The sequence below is a fragment of the Tachysurus vachellii genome, chromosome 24 (assembly GCF_030014155.1).
Source record: "Tachysurus vachellii isolate PV-2020 chromosome 24, HZAU_Pvac_v1, whole genome shotgun sequence".
Lineage (NCBI taxonomy): Eukaryota > Metazoa > Chordata > Actinopteri > Siluriformes > Bagridae > Tachysurus > Tachysurus vachellii.
Genome location: NC_083483.1, coordinates 6,030,748 through 6,048,000, shown reverse-complemented (window position 1 = coordinate 6,048,000; position 17,253 = coordinate 6,030,748). Strand labels below are relative to the sequence as shown.

Genomic DNA, 17,253 nt, shown 5'->3' with positions numbered 1-17,253 from the left:
GATTCGGGGGTTTGGCCTATGCATTTTCTCCCTGTGTTTATCAGGGATGGGTTGTGACTTGTACTAAATATTCAAAATGGCGGACAGAGGCTCAGCGAGTCAAGATGAGCGCTTGAGAGCAGGTAATCATTACATTTTACATATTCATAATCATTTTCCCTTTCCTAGCATCTTCTTCTCCGTGCGAGGAATTGTGCGCTTTTTTTTTTTTTTAAATCGTCGTTTGATGGCTTTTTTTTGTTCTAACAACGAAATCAGCTACTTTAGCTTAGCAAGTTAGATTAGCGTCGTTAGCTACAAACAAAACAAAACAAGAAACTCTTGTCCGTTTAAATTGCGTGAATTTACGCGCTTATTTACGTCAGGTTTTAAGGGATAAACGTGTATCTGGGTGTTGTAACGGTCGTGAATGCGATTTGAGTGAAATAAAAGTAACCCGGTGGGTTTCTAGATAGCTAGCACGCTGCTTTATGAAGCTGTGGAGATGGAGTTAGCCGAGATGCTAACAAGCTAATGTTAATGATGCCTCGAGTTACCTCAGGGCACCGAGCCAAACAAAACGAGTTATTCAACAACAAATTTACATATTCATATCGACTAGTTTATCTCATGGATATACTTCTGCACTACAAGTCATACTTCAGTTATGTTCTGCAGTTATAACGCATCGTTATTAAAGCTTCTTAACACTTTTTTTGATTGTTTTGTTTCCCCCGGCATTTTGTTTTCACAATGTTAACTTAACGAGTTACTGTAAACAGTGTAATATTAATCTTTATCAGGAGTTTACATAAATGTATATATTCGAATAAACATGTCGGTAATCTTGTCTTTATTTAACAAGCCGAGCGCTGTGTGGACGCTTCAGTCGAGTTTTAAATAAATAAATAAACCCTAGATTATTCTGTGAACGCTTCATTGGTTATGTTTAACTCCAGGAAGGTTATAAACGCCGGTGTTTGTCAGCGCTGATGAAGAACAGTCCAGTTTATGAATATTCATATGTACAAGCGCCGTATTCATGAATGATTTAATCCCCCGTGTAAATGTGCGCGCGCGCGCTCTTTTACAGAAAACGAGAACTGTTTGTTTTTTTCTTCAAAAAAGTCAATAAAATACCTGCAAGTGAAAAGTTTTCGTTTGTTTAACGAGGTAAACGTGTTTTTTTTTTTTTTTTTAAAGGAACTTGATGTATTTTGGTGAACAGGTTATGTCGGCAAGGTGGAACGGGATGGCAGAGAAATTATGCAAATTCTGATCACTTCATGCAAATGAGTCTCCGTGTTGTGACGTAACAATACAAGCATACGGCTTTTGTGGCTTAATATTACTAGTATAAACAGTGTCCTGTTTTGAACACTGCTCTTTAAAGAAAGCCTTCCCTGCTACGTCAGTTAAAATGTCTGATTCTGTTCATATTCTGTTTCTATACTAGATGTAAATCTCAAATGTAGTTAGTTAGAAGACGATTCAACCCGATATTTGGCTACAGTAATCCTGTTAATGTTGTGATTGTTGCTAGTGTTTGTGATGATTTTAATGACTATTAAAATAACATCGTCAAAGGTTTGACTAGCTGAGAAGGTGATGGTGCAAATTATGAAACCAATCCCACAGGAGCCAACAGAGAAAGTCACAGGAGTCTTTGCTTTATACTCTACTATCTGAATAAAAGTTTGGGTACAGAGCTGGTGGGAGGAAGAAAGGCCTCATTTATTAACGCAAGAGAATATATTTGGTGCTCAACTGGCACCGCGTGTGGCATTTATTACTTCATACGTCAGTGTTCAGTTTTATCCTGTTAATGAAACAGACTAGTGCGGAGATCGGTCGAGACTTTCAGTGGAAGTGGCTTGGATCGGATCAGAATTCCTTTAGGTGTGAACAGGTGATTTGAAACAGTTCCACACATGTGATGTACAGAATACTCCCTTACACATGACATTCCATTTCTAGCAGTTTGTTGTTCTGTAGCTTGCATTAACAGAGAATGTCATGCACATTCAATCACATTCATAAGCACCAGTTTACGTTTGTGACTTTGAACACCGCTGTCTCCATGAATGTTTCTTTGTTCCCCAACAGTTTTCATCCTGCAAAAAATTTGCTACATCTTGACTTCTGTACTTTTTGTACGTTCTCAGAATTATAAATCAACCCTAGATGTTGGTTATGGTGAAAATACATTCAGAGCTACATGTGACAGAAAAACTCATCCAATTTGCCTATCATGCATATTCATCGCTATTTATCGGCATCTACACGTACAGAGATGTTTGAGTAATTTTTTTTAAAATATTATTTTAGATGATTCAGATTCAGTTGGAGGTACTTTAAATGTGATCGGTGACATCTGTAGCCCTGTTTGATTATTAGGAATATAGCAGCTTTTATTTCCAGTAAAATTCAGATTCGCAATTGAAAAATAAAACTTAGAAGTTGTTGCTGATTTTTGGAGTTTTGCATCATTTTTCGAGTATATGAAATGCAAATCAAGTGGTTCTTGTTCAGAAAGTCCTGCCTGTGCATGACTAATAAGTTGTTATAAAGTAGCTTTTCTGCCTCTCTACCACCCACTGCTCATGAATATTCATAAGCAGATTCAAACTGTTTATTCATATTCATAAGTTGACTCTCAGAAGTTCTATTAGCTGAAGCTCCTAATAGTATTGAAATAAAAAGCCAGTGAGGGAGCAGAGAGAAGTGTGTGTGGTGAATTTGATTTTTTCACTGCAACCCATGCATATAATTAAATGTATGTGTAAGCTGGATCTTTCCCCTTCGTACAACTTTTTGACTAAAACGACAACGTACGAAGCTCTTGCATAACTCTTAAAATTTTCTGCCATGAATTTTGGTTGTACCTAGCCGGAGAGCATCTTAAATGAACACGTTTGTATTCGACTTTGTAGATCCTGAGGGTTTCAAATAGATTGTGAGAATTCACTGATTCAGAATCGTTGTTTGCTGGTTCAGACATGCCCGACATCACTGTGCCCAAATTTCCTCCCTTTACATCATTTAACAAAGAGCACAGGTTTTACGACGTCAGAAACCAGTCAGATTCACAGAAACTGCTCTGCCGCATCACACATAAACACAAAACAGTGGGTGTTGAAGAGCCAAGCAAGAGTTAGCGTTTCAATTCAAAAATCCTGAACAACACTAGCATTTTGTTTGTAGTAAAGAAAGAGTTTCCCGTTTCTGACCACATCGCTGTACTGCAGGAGAGGAAAAATTGAATAGCCTGTCGGCTTATGTCCCTTTTCACATCCCCTCTTTCACACCCAGCTGCTGTAGGGTGAAAAGGCAACATGTTCTTTAGGTGAGTGTTGAGAACTTTTGGCTCTTGACATTGGAGTCACCAGCGCTGTTCTCTCCATCCTAAAGTGTTGTTTAGTTGGTTTTTGTTTTCTATCACAGCTAAGAGGAACTCGGTCGTCTAAACATGGTGTTTCAGAGCCAAAATCACTTTCCTTCTGTACTCCTTTTTAAATAAATTCAGTCATTACAAATGAACACGCATTCCCTGCTTTAGAATACTAGATGCTAGAGTCTGGATCTATCTCCTTGTTTTTCTGTTTGTGTTTAGGTTTTGCTTAAACACGCTGTACGTCATTTTGTCTTTAAATAAATCGAGGCACTTGAATCTGCGTGGGACGTTTTTCCTAATTGAGAATTATATTTGGAGCTGAAGTCTATTTCTAGTCCATGACTGAATAGAATATTCTCAGAAAGTTCATCTGTTGCTGGTTCTGTAGCACGTCAGTGTTAGCAAATTTCTCACTAGGACTATGTTTAACCATGAATGGCAATTCATCTACATCCTCAGCCTGCGAATGTGATAAAACTCACTCATTCTCCTGATCCTATTCAGAGCTGTTCTGGGTCTTTTTTAATGAGCTTATTAAAGCATTCATTTTTCAAAGGGAACACAGGAAGAAAATGCACTTTATTCAGGCTTCCAGCAGATAATTAACAGTGTTTGCTGACGGAGGCGTGATGGTCGACGTGAAAGTTATTGATTAGTCTTGTGCAATGTAACCGCAGTCGCTCAAACACCATTTTTGCTGTCACAGTAATCAACGATGAGTCCACTTAACGTTTATGATGATTAATTTTTCAGCTTTCTCTTTACCTTTGGATGTACCTCATCTTCTTAAGTGGGCCAGAAAGTACTCGACCAATTAAGTTGTGTATAGTTAATTTTATTTTGTTAAATTTGTTGAATTAATAAGAACAGGATTGTTTTTTGTGGCGAGCTCCGATCACGACCTTGCTTTGAACGCGCTTGCACAAAAGTGTCAAAGTACTTTGATGCAGCATCAAAAACATTTTTTTTCCTCAAGGCAAAACTGCCTGTGTTCAGCAGCCCGGCTCGCTGCAGGCGAACGTTTGTGTATTGTGAGCGTTTCAGCAGCTGTAAGGAACCATACAACTGGTCGCAAGAAGAGAGATGAACAGCAGCCTCTAACTGTCAAAAGAAACTTTTATAAGAACAGAAGTTATATGGCGTGCCATAACCGAATGTTAAAAACAGCTAAAAAAAAAAAATCCTGCTTGTACACAGTATAGAAATAGCCCAATTTCTTCACACTACACTGTACCTCAAGTTCACCAGTTGGTTCTTCCTGTTTTTGTTTTCTAATATATATCTTGTTTCTTTTTCAAAATAGTACAGAAACCACTACTACAGCCAGTTACTCAGGCTTTAATGTTGACAAAGACCTCGTTCACAGCTGGCTTTAACATGTGGTTTGGGTGATTGTAAGTGCTAAATGTACAGGTGTGAGCATGGTCTCGAGTGTTGGGAACTCACACTTCATGGTAGCTCTCTGCTGCTTGGGTAATAAAGAAAGACCATGCTGTAAGAACAGAGACAAAAGGAGCTGGTTTTTAAACCGTAAGTTGCAGACAACACAATTAAAACATTTCAGAGAGGATTCGTGTGACATTTTTATCTAGGAAATAAATGAGTGGCCTTTGTATGCCTTGACAGAAAACGACGAAAACGATTCCATCACCCAGGAGGCATGTTAATGCCAGGTGTGAACGGAGCCAAAGTCGCAGTCACGCTTTCCTGAAAAAGAGGGATTTGGAGATCTTGTTCTCTAGGCATAAGGATGAGTCGGTAGTGTCTTTTATGGCTGTATAGTGTTTAATGGCCAACGGTTTGCGTTGAGTATGAAACCGAAGCCTGTAGCTAGATGATGCCTCTGAAATCCACATATACCTTTTGCACCGAGTTGGATACTTGGCACACAACACAGCAGTAATGGTGCATATAGTAAAATATGTAAACAATTACAAAACCATCTCAGCTGTTTCATGTTGTGGGCTGTAAGCAGGGTTAGGCTTAGGCTCAATTATTAGAAATAAACAATATCTCTCGTGTTAGTGAATCATTTACAATCGGAGCGTTTTCTGTAAAGGTAATCCTGTTTAATATGCATCCTGGTGCTTAAAGCTTTTCATAGTTTCCGAGTTTGTAAATTGTTTAATTCTGTTTATTCCCGTGTTGCTTTTGAGCCTTGCCACAGTGGACTAGCTGACAAATAAATTTCTCTGTTGTGATGGCTGATATTGCATCGTGGGGGGTGTTTCTCACTTTCCCTTTAATTAAAACAGTCACACGCTGGCAGTAATTGGGCTTTTACTTCTCCCTAGCTGCCATGCCTGCCATACCCAAGAAGCTATCCAATTAATATGCTAATGAAATGATAAATATTTATGAGCGTTTTTGAATTATGCAGAAATCTTTCTGAGGTCTCTCTCTCTCTCTCTCTCACTCTCTCTGAAATGAATTACTTGCAGGACTTCAAAGCTGCTCTTGGCTAACGAGGATCGGGCGCTCTATTTGCATATAGCTTTAATCAGCTGAATACTGATTAAGCTTCATTATGGATGCTAGTGTTCCAGTTGCATTCTTTGTTTCGCTCTGGCGAGGGTGAGGGAACTCATGCTCCTAGCTGCAATTTTCAGTATTGCGTCTGTGTGGGTCAGAGGAGCTGTAGATATCTGCAGGCTTTTTACCTTTGTTTCATTTGAACAATATCATAGGTGATCTTGTAGTTTTGCTTTTTGTTCAGCACGCGGCTTCTATCCCATGCTTAAATCTTGCATTTGTGTGAAGATGTTTCATGCTAGAGCTCATGGATTTGAGAGTGTCTGGTGAGTGTCTTTCACTTATGTGCACTGGTTTCTATTATTTTTGTATCGGCGAACGTTGAGGTATCCGAGTGTGGGAGCGCTCTGAGTTATGGACGTGATTTACTCTGGTCGCAATCTTTCACCTTCATTTTTTTTTTTGTTGTTGTTTTTTGTCAGATTGTTTTGAGAATAAGACTGTAGTTTAATCCGTCTGGGGAAAGCCATGAAAGTGTTGGATTTTAAGTAAAAAAAAAAAAAAAAAGCATTTTGCTTTTAAAAGTTTGCGCTGGTCGTGCATGCTTGCTTTGTGAACCATGGCGTACTTTATCTTTGTAAGTAGCCACTAGCTAATTTTGCTGAGATTTTTTTTTTTTTTTTTTTTTAAGGCTCGTAATAAAGTGCTTCTAATATCGAACGTAGGATTTGAAAAGCTGTGAGTCAGGCAGCACAAAGGATGAGTGCAATTTTAGAGGTCATTAAGCTTTCACAGTTAATCCAGTCGGAGTAAGAGATGAATCTCAGTCACTTAGGTCAAGACCTCATCACTAATATGGATAACTCTGGTCTTTTTCTTTCTTTCTTCTCTCGTCCTGCTCGGCAGATTCTACAAGCACAGCAACAGAATCAAGTAAAACTGCCATGGAGAATGGAATACACAGAGTCCAAGGTAAATCCTCTCCTGCCTTTGTGTTAGTGTGTGATTTGTTTTCTGTGAAGCATGTGAGTAAACTGTCTCCCTTTCCTTTGTAGCTGCTCAAACAAACGGCCTGGACTTGCAGCAAAAACCAAATGGACAAGCAACAAGTGCAATCAGCAACATGCAGGCACAAGCCTTGCTCCAACAGGTAGTGGATGTTCTCATTAATATACACACACACACACACACACACACACACACACTTAATAGGGTTGCAGTCACCTTCTAGATGCTTTCAGTGTTCTATTGGTTTAGAATGAGGATGCAGACTAAGGGGATATTAACCTCTCTGGGTTCTTATAGTAAAAATTCATTCCGCATGGAGACAAGTCAGTGTAATTTATTAAGAAAGTACCATGGCCACTCATTATCTGTTAGAAATGAGCTCGAGAGATCAGAGTGGTATGTTAATTAAACGCCGCTGCAGTCATTCCAAAACAGGTGGAGAAGAATATGCAAATCTATGCAGAATGTATTTACACTGCATAATACCCTCATTTACATAATGCGACTACAGGCAATTTGATTCCCCCAATGAGTTTTTGCCGTCCAAACTTTCATCCAAGATTTAGCTTCCTCAACTAATTCTCTCACAATCATCACGGCGGCTTTTTATTTCTACCCTTATCGGTAGCTTTACTTGATATTGATGGTCTTTGCCTCTCGTGTTAATCTGATTTCATTGACTTTTGCTGTGCAGAAATAAAAATGCAAACGTCACTGACGACGGAGGCGCTTAATAATCTCGCCATTGTAGATGGTGAATGCTTCAGAGTCGAATTTATTGGCGAGTGGGAAGTTGAATCAAAAAAGATTCCGTCTAGGATCGTAAAGAGTTTGTCAGGTTTCATTGAATTTAATTCGATGCCAATGTTAAATCGTACAAAATAAGTATAATAATAACAGTAATCCTAATATTCAGTCTTCATATAAGTCCATAGACATTGACGCTGGCCTTAAACCCTCTCTGTCGTCCTCACCCAACGAATATTGTGTGTTCGGTGAATAGCTTTTTAAATAGACACAAGAACGTAGACACGTGCGTATGTTTCATAAGCGATTTCTCCTGTGGTGCTTGTTTGAGAAATGCCACAGTCAGAGTTAAAGGTGCCCTGCCACACGTATTTCATTACTTTTGTGGTAATGTCTGAAGTTTACCATGGACTCTGTAACTTTTTTTTGTGGAAATAATGCCTTGGTTACCTTGTTTCAAGCCATTCTAATGTGGTATAGAAAGCCTGCAGGAAGACTCGGCTCGATTTGCACCAGTTCTCATGAATATTCAAATGAGCTATGTTGCTTGGCTCCGATTGGCTAACCGCTAGGATATGAGAGCATGACTATTCATTCACCCAGCGCAATAAGTAACCTAGTCTAGAGGAAATTTGTTTACAATCACCTTGAATTGAGGCAGAATGGCTTCTTCACAAGCCCGTTGACGTTCAGCCATCCTTGCTGTATAGGAAACTCACTGAGCTGCACGAATTCTGGGGGCGCGGTCTCAAGTGGGAGAGCTCATGAATAGTAATGAGCTCAGTCACTCTGACGTCAGACTGAGCAGCTTTTCTAACTGACCTGATTTCTCCCCTTATTTCTTTTAAGTGGCTAGAACTGACCGGGGAGGTAACAGTTTGTTTTCACATTCACGACACAACACAAACACATATGGACCTAACACATATCAAAAAATTTTGTGTGGAAGGGCACCTTTAAATAACAGATTACAGTTAGCGTGACTGCTAGCAGTAACCAGCATAATGGGTTTGTAATCATGCTTGATAACCATCTCATTTAGTGAGGCTTGTTGTCTTGTTTTTATTTATTTATTTATTTATTTTAAATCTTCAGTGCTCCCATAGCATGATGCAGTAATGATCCTTGATTCAGTAGAGTGATGGTTGTCTGTTTTTATCATACGTGTTTATCCTAAAGTTTGTGTGTGTGTGTGTGTGTGTGTGTGTGTAGTTGAGTCTGACTTCAGCACAGCAGCAGCAGTTGTTTCTGCAGCAGGCTCAGCAGATCCTGGCAGCCGCCGTGCAGCAGCAATCCGCCGGGCAGCAGAGCAGCACCACTGGAGCCAACCTCTCTGCTTCTGCTGCTACACCCATCACTCAGATCCCTCTCTCTCAGCCTATCCAGATAGCACCGGTAAGTACAACAAATACGTAACGTTTGTGCTCTCGAAATGTTATCAGTGTTGATAGGTTTATCTTTGTTTCCTTTACTGTGGTTCTACTGAACAAATCTGAGTAATCATTTACATTACATGTACAGCATTTAGCAGACGCTCTTATCTGGAACGATTTACATTTTATCTCATTTTTTATACAACTGAGCAATTGCGGGTTAAGGGCCTTGCTCAGGGGCCCAGCAGTGGCAGCTTGGTGGATGTAGGAATCAAACTTGCAACACCTTAAGCACTAGGCTAATACATCCCACAATCACCGCTATACTAAGTTGACTTACCATGATTATTGATCTTATTTCAGTAAGCTTATAGCATATTAATTAAAAAAAAACTCATTACACTTGATTAAACACGTGTTCTGCTACAATATATGTAAGCATCAAGCATGCGTATGTTTAGATGTGTGAGAAAATCAAGTTGAAACGTGTTTAGTAGCTTTAAGTTTATTTTCTTTAACTTTTGTGCCCTGAGTTTTGTAGATCTTTGTTTACATTGTTCCAAAAACCGTTCTGTTCATTTATTCACATACACACGTTAATCAGTGTGATGGTGTGTGACACTGTATGTGAGGGAGTGTCACCACCATGAATATTGATGTATTGTCACACCTGGGGAGACGATGTGCCACCTCCAATGGGTCTATCAAGGTGGAATGGAAAGGTGGAGGCAGAGGTGGGGATTTAACACGTTTGAATAGGGTTGCAAAGGGGCGGAAAGTTTCCGGTAAATTAGGGTAGGGTACAAGTCAACTTAAACTGCATTAAATCTTGTTGTTTTAAACAAAATTATGCTGCAATTTAAGCACATTTAAGTTCCTTGTTATAGGCAACTCTGCATTTTTTTTTTAATTCCCAGTTTATTTCCATATATTCCCGTTAATTCCCATGGAAAGTTTCCAGCCTTGAAAATTCCTGGAATTTTGCAACCCTACGTTTGAATAGTTCACGCTGACTATTACAACATAAATAGCATACGATGTGAACGAGTGTGTCTGGATTAGCGCTAATGAGCTAAGACTAAACTATACACATTGTAGGTTTTTGTGCATATTACACAAACTGAGAATATATACTGATATATTTCTCTCATCTGCGCAACGTTTGACGCACTCCAGATAAAAATTCACAGAGCTGGATGCAGCGGAAAGCAGATCCTGTTAGTATTTATTTATTTATTTTTGTTGTTGTTTACGAAATAAAAACGGATACAAATAAAAGTAGACCTGTTGCAGTTTATAATGATGTCTTCACCGCTAATAGTGGAGTATTTTAAGTCTGGCATTGCTGCACTGGAAAAAATCCAAGAGGGCCCTTTCTTGTGAGGCTTTATTATTTATTTTTTTTTTTTCTTTCACTGTTAAGGCTTTTGACTGAGTAACATGATATTTGTCATATTGTGGTTCCCTTTGCATCAATTGGTGTGTTTGTTTACCTTTAGCAGCTGCAACCGACGGGTCTTAACCTGCAGCAGTTTGTGTTGGTGCAGCCAGGACAGCTTCAGCCTGCTCAGTTTATCATCTCCCCCTCACCTCAAGGCCAGACTGGTATGAACTCTTACAACAACATTCAAAGCACAGTGAAGCCCAGCATGTTTCATTTTGTGTGTCTCTGAAGGAAGAGTCTTTACATATGCAGTCAAGTTCTCCTGAAATTTGAAAACAGCCTGCACGATTCATCTCTTACCTGAACGGATGACCTTTTTCCCCTTTCCGAATTTAGTCATGATGAATTCCCAACCACCAGCAAGTTCTTATTTATATATGACTGCTGTAAACACCAAACGGTGAAAGCTATCACATGCTTCCTCCAAGATGCATGAATCCAGCCAACCACTCGTGCAGTTTCACAGGCAGTGTATGAGGAAAGTCGTCTTTCTCACACACACGAGCCAAGCAATGGCTCATTCAGACTTCTTTCTTTTTTTAGGACTTCTACAAGGCCTTCAAGCCCAGAATCTTCTGACACAACTACCTCAAAGTCAAGCCCAGATCCTGCAGCCTCAGCCAAGCATTGCTCTGACTACACAGGTCCGATCAATAATCTCAGCTGACTCTAATATTCAGTCTCCATGTTTTCTTTAGAAGCTTTTCAGACCATGATATCAGAACCAACTCACTGATTTTAATTATCTTAGCTGTTTTTTCTTTTCCTTGCACGTCAAAGCTGCATGTTTTGTTCTCCATAGGCAGCAACACCTTCACGAAAGATCGCTGCTATGCCATCTGCTGCACCACTCACAACGAAGCGGGTGGATGCTTCTCTAGTGGAAGAGGCCAGTGAACTGGAGGAACTAGAGCAGTTTGCCAAGGCCTTTAAACAGAGAAGGATTAAACTGGGCTTTACTCAGGTACCTCAAGTGCACAATATTGTGCTGGTTGTTCTAGACTGATATAAACTTTTTTTTTTGATAACTTCAGTAATTTCTTTACATTTAATCACCAGGGAGATGTTGGCTTGGCCATGGGAAAGCTGTATGGGAATGACTTTAGCCAGACCACCATCTCCCGTTTTGAGGCCTTGAACTTGAGCTTCAAGAACATGTGCAAGCTCAAACCATTGCTGGAGAAGTGGCTGAATGATGCTGGTCTGTCTTACCTCTCTTTCACCAAACTTTGTATATTGGTTTCAGTAACCATTTTAAATGCTAACTATTTTTTACTTTTTTTTTAACTTTCTGTTTATAGAAAATATGACATCAGAATCTGCCGTTTCCAGTCCCAGTGACATGTCCCCAGGAATTTGTGAGGGTCTAAATCGACGCCGTAAGAAAAGAACCAGCATTGATACCAACATTCGTATTGCCTTGGAGAAAAGCTTTCTTGAGGTTGGAGAACAGACTTATAAACACTAGGGGTCAGAGTTACCATGCTTATAACAAGTCAAACATGTTGATTACAAGCCAAATATGACACGCTATTTGTTTTCTTCTCTTGCTGTATACATTGCATATTAGTGCTGATTTAATGAGGGTAACGTTATCCAGGGTAGATGAGCTGAAAATGTTGCTGTGCATTTCAGAAAGTGGAAGTCAATTCAGATAAACCAGTATTCTGTGTTGCAATCCCTTTTACAGCAAAGTCAGAAGCCTACTTCTGAGGAGATAACACTGATCGCAGATCAGCTCAACATGGAAAAGGAGGTGGTGAGAGTGTGGTTCTGTAACCGTCGGCAGAAGGAGAAGAGGATCAACCCTCCGAGCAGCAGCACAATCAACACCCCCATCAAAACGGTCTTCACCAACTCGCCGTCAGTGGTGGGTTATTTGGTTAAATTTATAGTTGCTTTTTAGTCACATAAATCCATTTGTGACCTAGAAAATGTGTCCGTAGCTTTTGATAATTGTCCTTTTGTGTTATCATTAATGTTGACAGATCTCTAGTGCGTCAAACACACTGAATGCCAGTTCAGGGCTCTCTCTCAGCACTGCCTCTGTTCCCAACCTCACACTTGCTGGTATGTTGTTGTTTTGTTATTAAACATAGTCCTCATTTAGAGGGTTTTTTCATGAATGACTGGCACCAAAACGTCCCATTTTATCTGCTCTTTTTTTTTTAATGTCCATTAGATGTACAAATTTAGTTAGGTTGTCAAGGATGCATAGGGAAAATGTGACTCAGTTCTAATCCAGGAAAACACATTATACATGTTGATTTGTAGTGAAAATCTTGGATTAAGTAAATTCTCCAAAAATTAGAAATGATCAAAAGTCCTAACATTCTCAGAAAAGAGGACCTGAACACATTAAAAATGAAATGGAAGCTACTTTCTGAATAACTGATGACCCAGCATTAAGCTCTGGGGTATTCCTGTTGGAGCCTCTATACATTGTTTTGTAAACAAAATAAGTACTGAAATTTTTTGGGTGTTTCTTCCAGTGCTTGATTTTCTGTTGACCTCAGGTACAACTCTAGGACCAGTCACCTCAAACACTGCAACAGTCATCTCTTTGGCACCTGCTGTCGCCACTCCAGCTCCGCCCGTGACATCCTTGTCACTTACTCCTTCTGCTACAGCAACTCTGTCCAGTGCAAAACAGGAACTGGTCAGGACAACAGAGACTGGGTCCACCATAGCAACGTCAACTGGACAGTTTCTCGTGTCTCCAGCAGGGCTGGGTGGCGCAAACCTGGCAGCCATGGCAGCGGCAGCAGGATTTAACCCAGGGATTATATCACCTTCACAGCTAACCCAGGGGTATGCACTGTACATGATCAGAAGCGTTTTTAATGTTAAATTTTAACATTGTCAGCTCGAGTGTTTGGTTAATAGTTAAATCTGCTATTTCAGGGGGGCGTTACTAAGCTTAGCACCAGCCTCGCTTGGCAATGCTCTGACTCCAACAGCACTGATGAACAACACTACACTGGCCACTATTCAGGGTTAGTGAATCTTCTCTCTTGTGTACATTTGACTACATTTTAACCATCTCGTTTTATATCAGTTAATGCTTCTATCTGTGTTTTATTTGTTTTTGTCACCCAAGCCCTTGCATCTGGAGGGGCGCTACCCATAACCTCTATCGATGGAAACGGCAATGTGCTCTTTGCCAATACCAGTTCAGGAGGTCCCACGCCCAATCTGATGACCACTCCTGTTCTTTTCAACTCACCCCTGTCTCTGCTCCCCACCGGTGTGCTTTCAGCAGGCGGAGCTGGTGGCGGCGCTCTTAACCTACAGGTTACTGGTGATGTGCACCAGAGTGCTCTGCCAGTTAAAAGCATCACTGTGGCCTCCAAGGCTCAATGAACATTTTGCTTCTTCCCTCACTCTCTTTTTAGACATTTATTTAATCCCTTTGCTACTACCAAATACTGAAACATTTTATTATAACTGCAAATTTTTATCCTTGCCCCAGGAGAATTTGTTACCTGTTTATGGACAAACCAACTGTCTGTCCTAGCAGCTGTTTTGGAGCCTTCATGGAAATTATTTGATGGTATAGTGATGCTGAAGAAGCAGGTGGAATCTTTGTAGACATCTTTTTGCATGGGTTGTGGGATGCTTTTCCTGAAATCAATCTCTTTTTAAAAAGGAAAAAAAAAATAACCTTTTGATCGAACCAAAAAAAAAAAGTGAGATTTTGAGATCACGTTAATCATCCTTAAACGAGATTACTGGGCATAGACGAGCTTATGTTCACTTTGTGCAAGGTTCTTTTTATTTCTGGGTCTGTCGTGCAGGTCCGTATTCCAGATTTATAACCAAGATCCTTGCATATATTTTACGGTTTGAGTCGGACATGTTACTTCACGTTGTCTCAGTAGATGTTTTTAGAAGTCTTTTAAAATAAATATATATATATAAATAAATATATATTGTTCTAACTAATGTATCAATTTATGAACACGGTTAGAAGGCTTTAAAACTAGTAATAAATCCGAGGCTCTGATTCAAAGCTGGGTCTCTTTACGAGCAGTGCAAGGAGTCTTTGTTCTGTCCAACTCTTGTCTGCAAACACTGATCTTACTTTAGTGCCCCAATGTGGCAGTCACTTGAGGGCAGATGATGTCTACAAACAGCACTGATGTTAAGGTTCATGTAGGAGGGAGAAGTTAATTAGATTCAGGTTCTGAATAGATGAGGCTTTGAACCACAGATGACGCATCCCTTCATACACGATAACTTATCCGATTCAGTTGAACTGCAGTTCGTCAATTCTGAAGGTCTGTTTTATAGGGATGCTGACGCCAGCCTTTTATCTTAGTGATTTTCATAACCGCTAAACCAAATGTCTGATCAGTTTATTGAGAGAAGTCAACAATGTAGCTTTGCACACTGTAACACTTTGTATATTTGCCTAAGAATTGAGTAACTGCTAAACTAATATACATGGCTTTATTCTCTCAGACATGATCTCTGTGGACTGAGGCACTGAGGGTGTGTAGATCTGATATGAAAAGCTTCGACCAAAGTGGACATAGATATAAACGACTACACGTACAGGTCACTGAAAAGGCCGAGCAGATCCACTTTGTACATGTTCTCCGTTCGCCATCGTCGCTCGAGCATCAGTTAATCATCTGTGTCTAGAGGCATGACACAAGCTGGACCTCTGCTTTCGTAGCTAACACAGTTTATTAGTAATACATCAGCGTTTAGTATTAAAGTATAATACTGACTGAGGCACAACGGGGGACTTGGAGCTAATTCTCATTATCAGTAGATGATTAATAAGGTTTTGTGCTTCAAAAAACATCCAAACTACTTAAATAAATTCTTCACTAGAAGCTCAGAGACAGGTTTAGTCGTCATTTGTCGTTTCATAAAAACTTGGCACCAAAGTTATCCAGCACTATGCAGTTTATTTAAATGCTCAGAATGCTGCAAAATAATCAGGTTTTCATTTAATAATACTAAAAGTATTTGGGGTTTTTTTTTTGGCATTAAACAGACCTTTCCTAATGCTCATTTTGGTAATTAATACATTTAAAAAAAAACAAAAAAAAACTACTGCACTGTAAGTACTACTATTAAAGGTGCCCTGCCACACGTATTTCATTACTTTTGTGGTAATGTCTGAAGTTTACCATGGACTCTGTAACTTTTTTTGTGGAAATAATGCCTTGGTTACCTTGTTTCAAGCCATTCTAATGTGGTATAGAAAGCCTGCAGGAAGACTCGGCTCGATTTGCACCAGTTCTCATGAATATTCAAATGAGCTATGCTGCTTGGCTCCGATTGGCTAACCGCTAGGATATGAGAGCATGACTATTCATTCACCCAGCGCAATAAGTAACCTAGTCTAGAGGAAATTTGTTTACAATCACCTTGAATTGAGGCAGAATGGCTTCTTCACAAGCCCGTTGACGTTCAGCCATCCTTGCTGTATAGGAAACTCACTGAGCTGCACGAATTCTGGGGGCGCGGCCTCAAGTGGGAGAGCTCATGAATAGTAATGAGCTCAGTCACTCTGACGTCAGACTGAGCAGCTTTTCAAACTGATCTGATTTCTCCCCTTATTTCTTTTAAGTGGCTAGAACTGACCGGGGAGGTAACAGTGCGTTATCAAATTCACGACACAACACAAACACATATGGACCTGATACATATCAAAAAATACAAGTAAAAACGGTTTTGTGTGGAAGGGCACCTTTAAGGTTCATTTCTAACATGCCAAAGCAAATTCTTCCTGCATTCCTTTGATTATCATTGTGGATGATGTTAACCAGATGCTAGCACATGGATCTCTCTCGCTTCTCGTCAGGTTTCCTGGCAATAGTTTTAATCTTTATCTTTAGTTGTTACTATATACAGCTATACAGCATAATCTGCTTGCTATGCTATAAACCAGAGGATTAACTGTATAAATAGATACTTGACAGATATCCTGCTTATTGTGATGACACATCTGCTTACAACTTTTGCTACGTTTACTAAGACGACACGACACTTCAGCGACGGAAGAAGTGTGAAAATAATTTATTAGACAAAAAAACTCGTTAAACAGATCGTTTGTATCTTAAGTAAGCTTGCCTATAGAGTGTTTCTAAGCACTACAGGTAGAAAATTCGACTTCTGTGGTCGATGGAAGTTTTCATAGAGCGTAACGTAATGTCAGCTTCTGTATTCCAGCACGTAGCCTCGTACCAATCTACTGTAAACCTAGTTTAAATAACAGGTGCACTGCCTTGTTTGGGTGAGAAACTCAAACTAGGACGCAATATTTCTCACAAAGGAGGAGTTTTGCCTTATTAGTCATTTCTTATTAGTATTTACACATGCTTCAGGTTCAATTCATTCTAGTTTGTGTTCACATCCTCTTGGGGGGAATAAAAATATAGCCCAAAAAAAAAGTACCAAAGACTTTCCTCATGGTGTGTGATGTAGCACAGCCGCCTCTGGCTTTCCTTAGGAAACATCATCCATACACTGTGTTTTGATCACATCAGGACACATAAAGATTAGTCTCATGCTGACACTTGGCATTGTTCTCAACACTGATTCTCATGAGCTTTTTTCCAAAAGGAAGTGTTTCAATGTGTTATGGATACAAAACCAAAGATATCTCTCTCTCTCTCTCTTTCTCTTTCTTTTTCTTCTTCTTTAATGCTTTGCTTACGAGTCCTGTTTTTCTAATCTTTTAATCAACAGCTTTTATCTGTACTTTTTTCTACAGCAAGAATTTCTGTTGACGCGTTTTAAGGATCGAAACATTTCACTATCTAGGGCATGATTTATGTTCCTCGGTTTTATCGTACAGAAAGGGCTGATTTTAAAAA

The 17,253-nt window shown here is 39.6% G+C and overlaps 1 protein-coding gene across 3 annotated transcripts; it reads left to right on the top strand.

The window, feature by feature from the left end:
* LOC132839204 (POU domain, class 2, transcription factor 1-like) lies at positions 1–16,827 on the top strand. Of its 3 annotated transcripts, none has more exons than XM_060860042.1 (14): positions 1–122; positions 6,752–6,817; positions 6,901–6,995; positions 8,813–8,995; positions 10,476–10,578; positions 10,961–11,061; positions 11,220–11,381; positions 11,477–11,618; positions 11,719–11,858; positions 12,108–12,287; positions 12,406–12,487; positions 12,910–13,228; positions 13,322–13,413; positions 13,518–16,827. In XM_060860042.1, exons 1-14 carry the CDS (start codon positions 77–79, stop codon positions 13,778–13,780), a joined length of 1,974 nt encoding a protein of 657 aa, XP_060716025.1. In that variant the 5' UTR covers positions 1–76; the 3' UTR covers positions 13,781–16,827. The 3 variants fall into 3 exon arrangements, with proteins under 3 accessions (XP_060716025.1, XP_060716024.1, XP_060716026.1); XM_060860041.1 differs by having other exon boundaries at positions 2–122; positions 10,473–10,578; XM_060860043.1 differs by having other exon boundaries at positions 4–122; positions 10,473–10,578; positions 12,934–13,228.
* Positions 16,828–17,253: the final 426 nt, after the last annotated feature.

Coding starts and splice junctions, on each gene's coding strand:
- LOC132839204 (XM_060860041.1), top strand. CDS start 77: ATGGCGGACAGAGGCTCAGCGAGTCAAGATGAGCGCTTGAGAGCAG. Junction 11,062..11,219: donor GCATTGCTCTGACTACACAG/GTCCGATCAATA, acceptor TGTTCTCCATAG/GCAGCAACACCTTCACGAAA. Junction 13,229..13,321: donor CCTTCACAGCTAACCCAGGG/GTATGCACTGTA, acceptor CTGCTATTTCAG/GGGGGCGTTACTAAGCTTAG.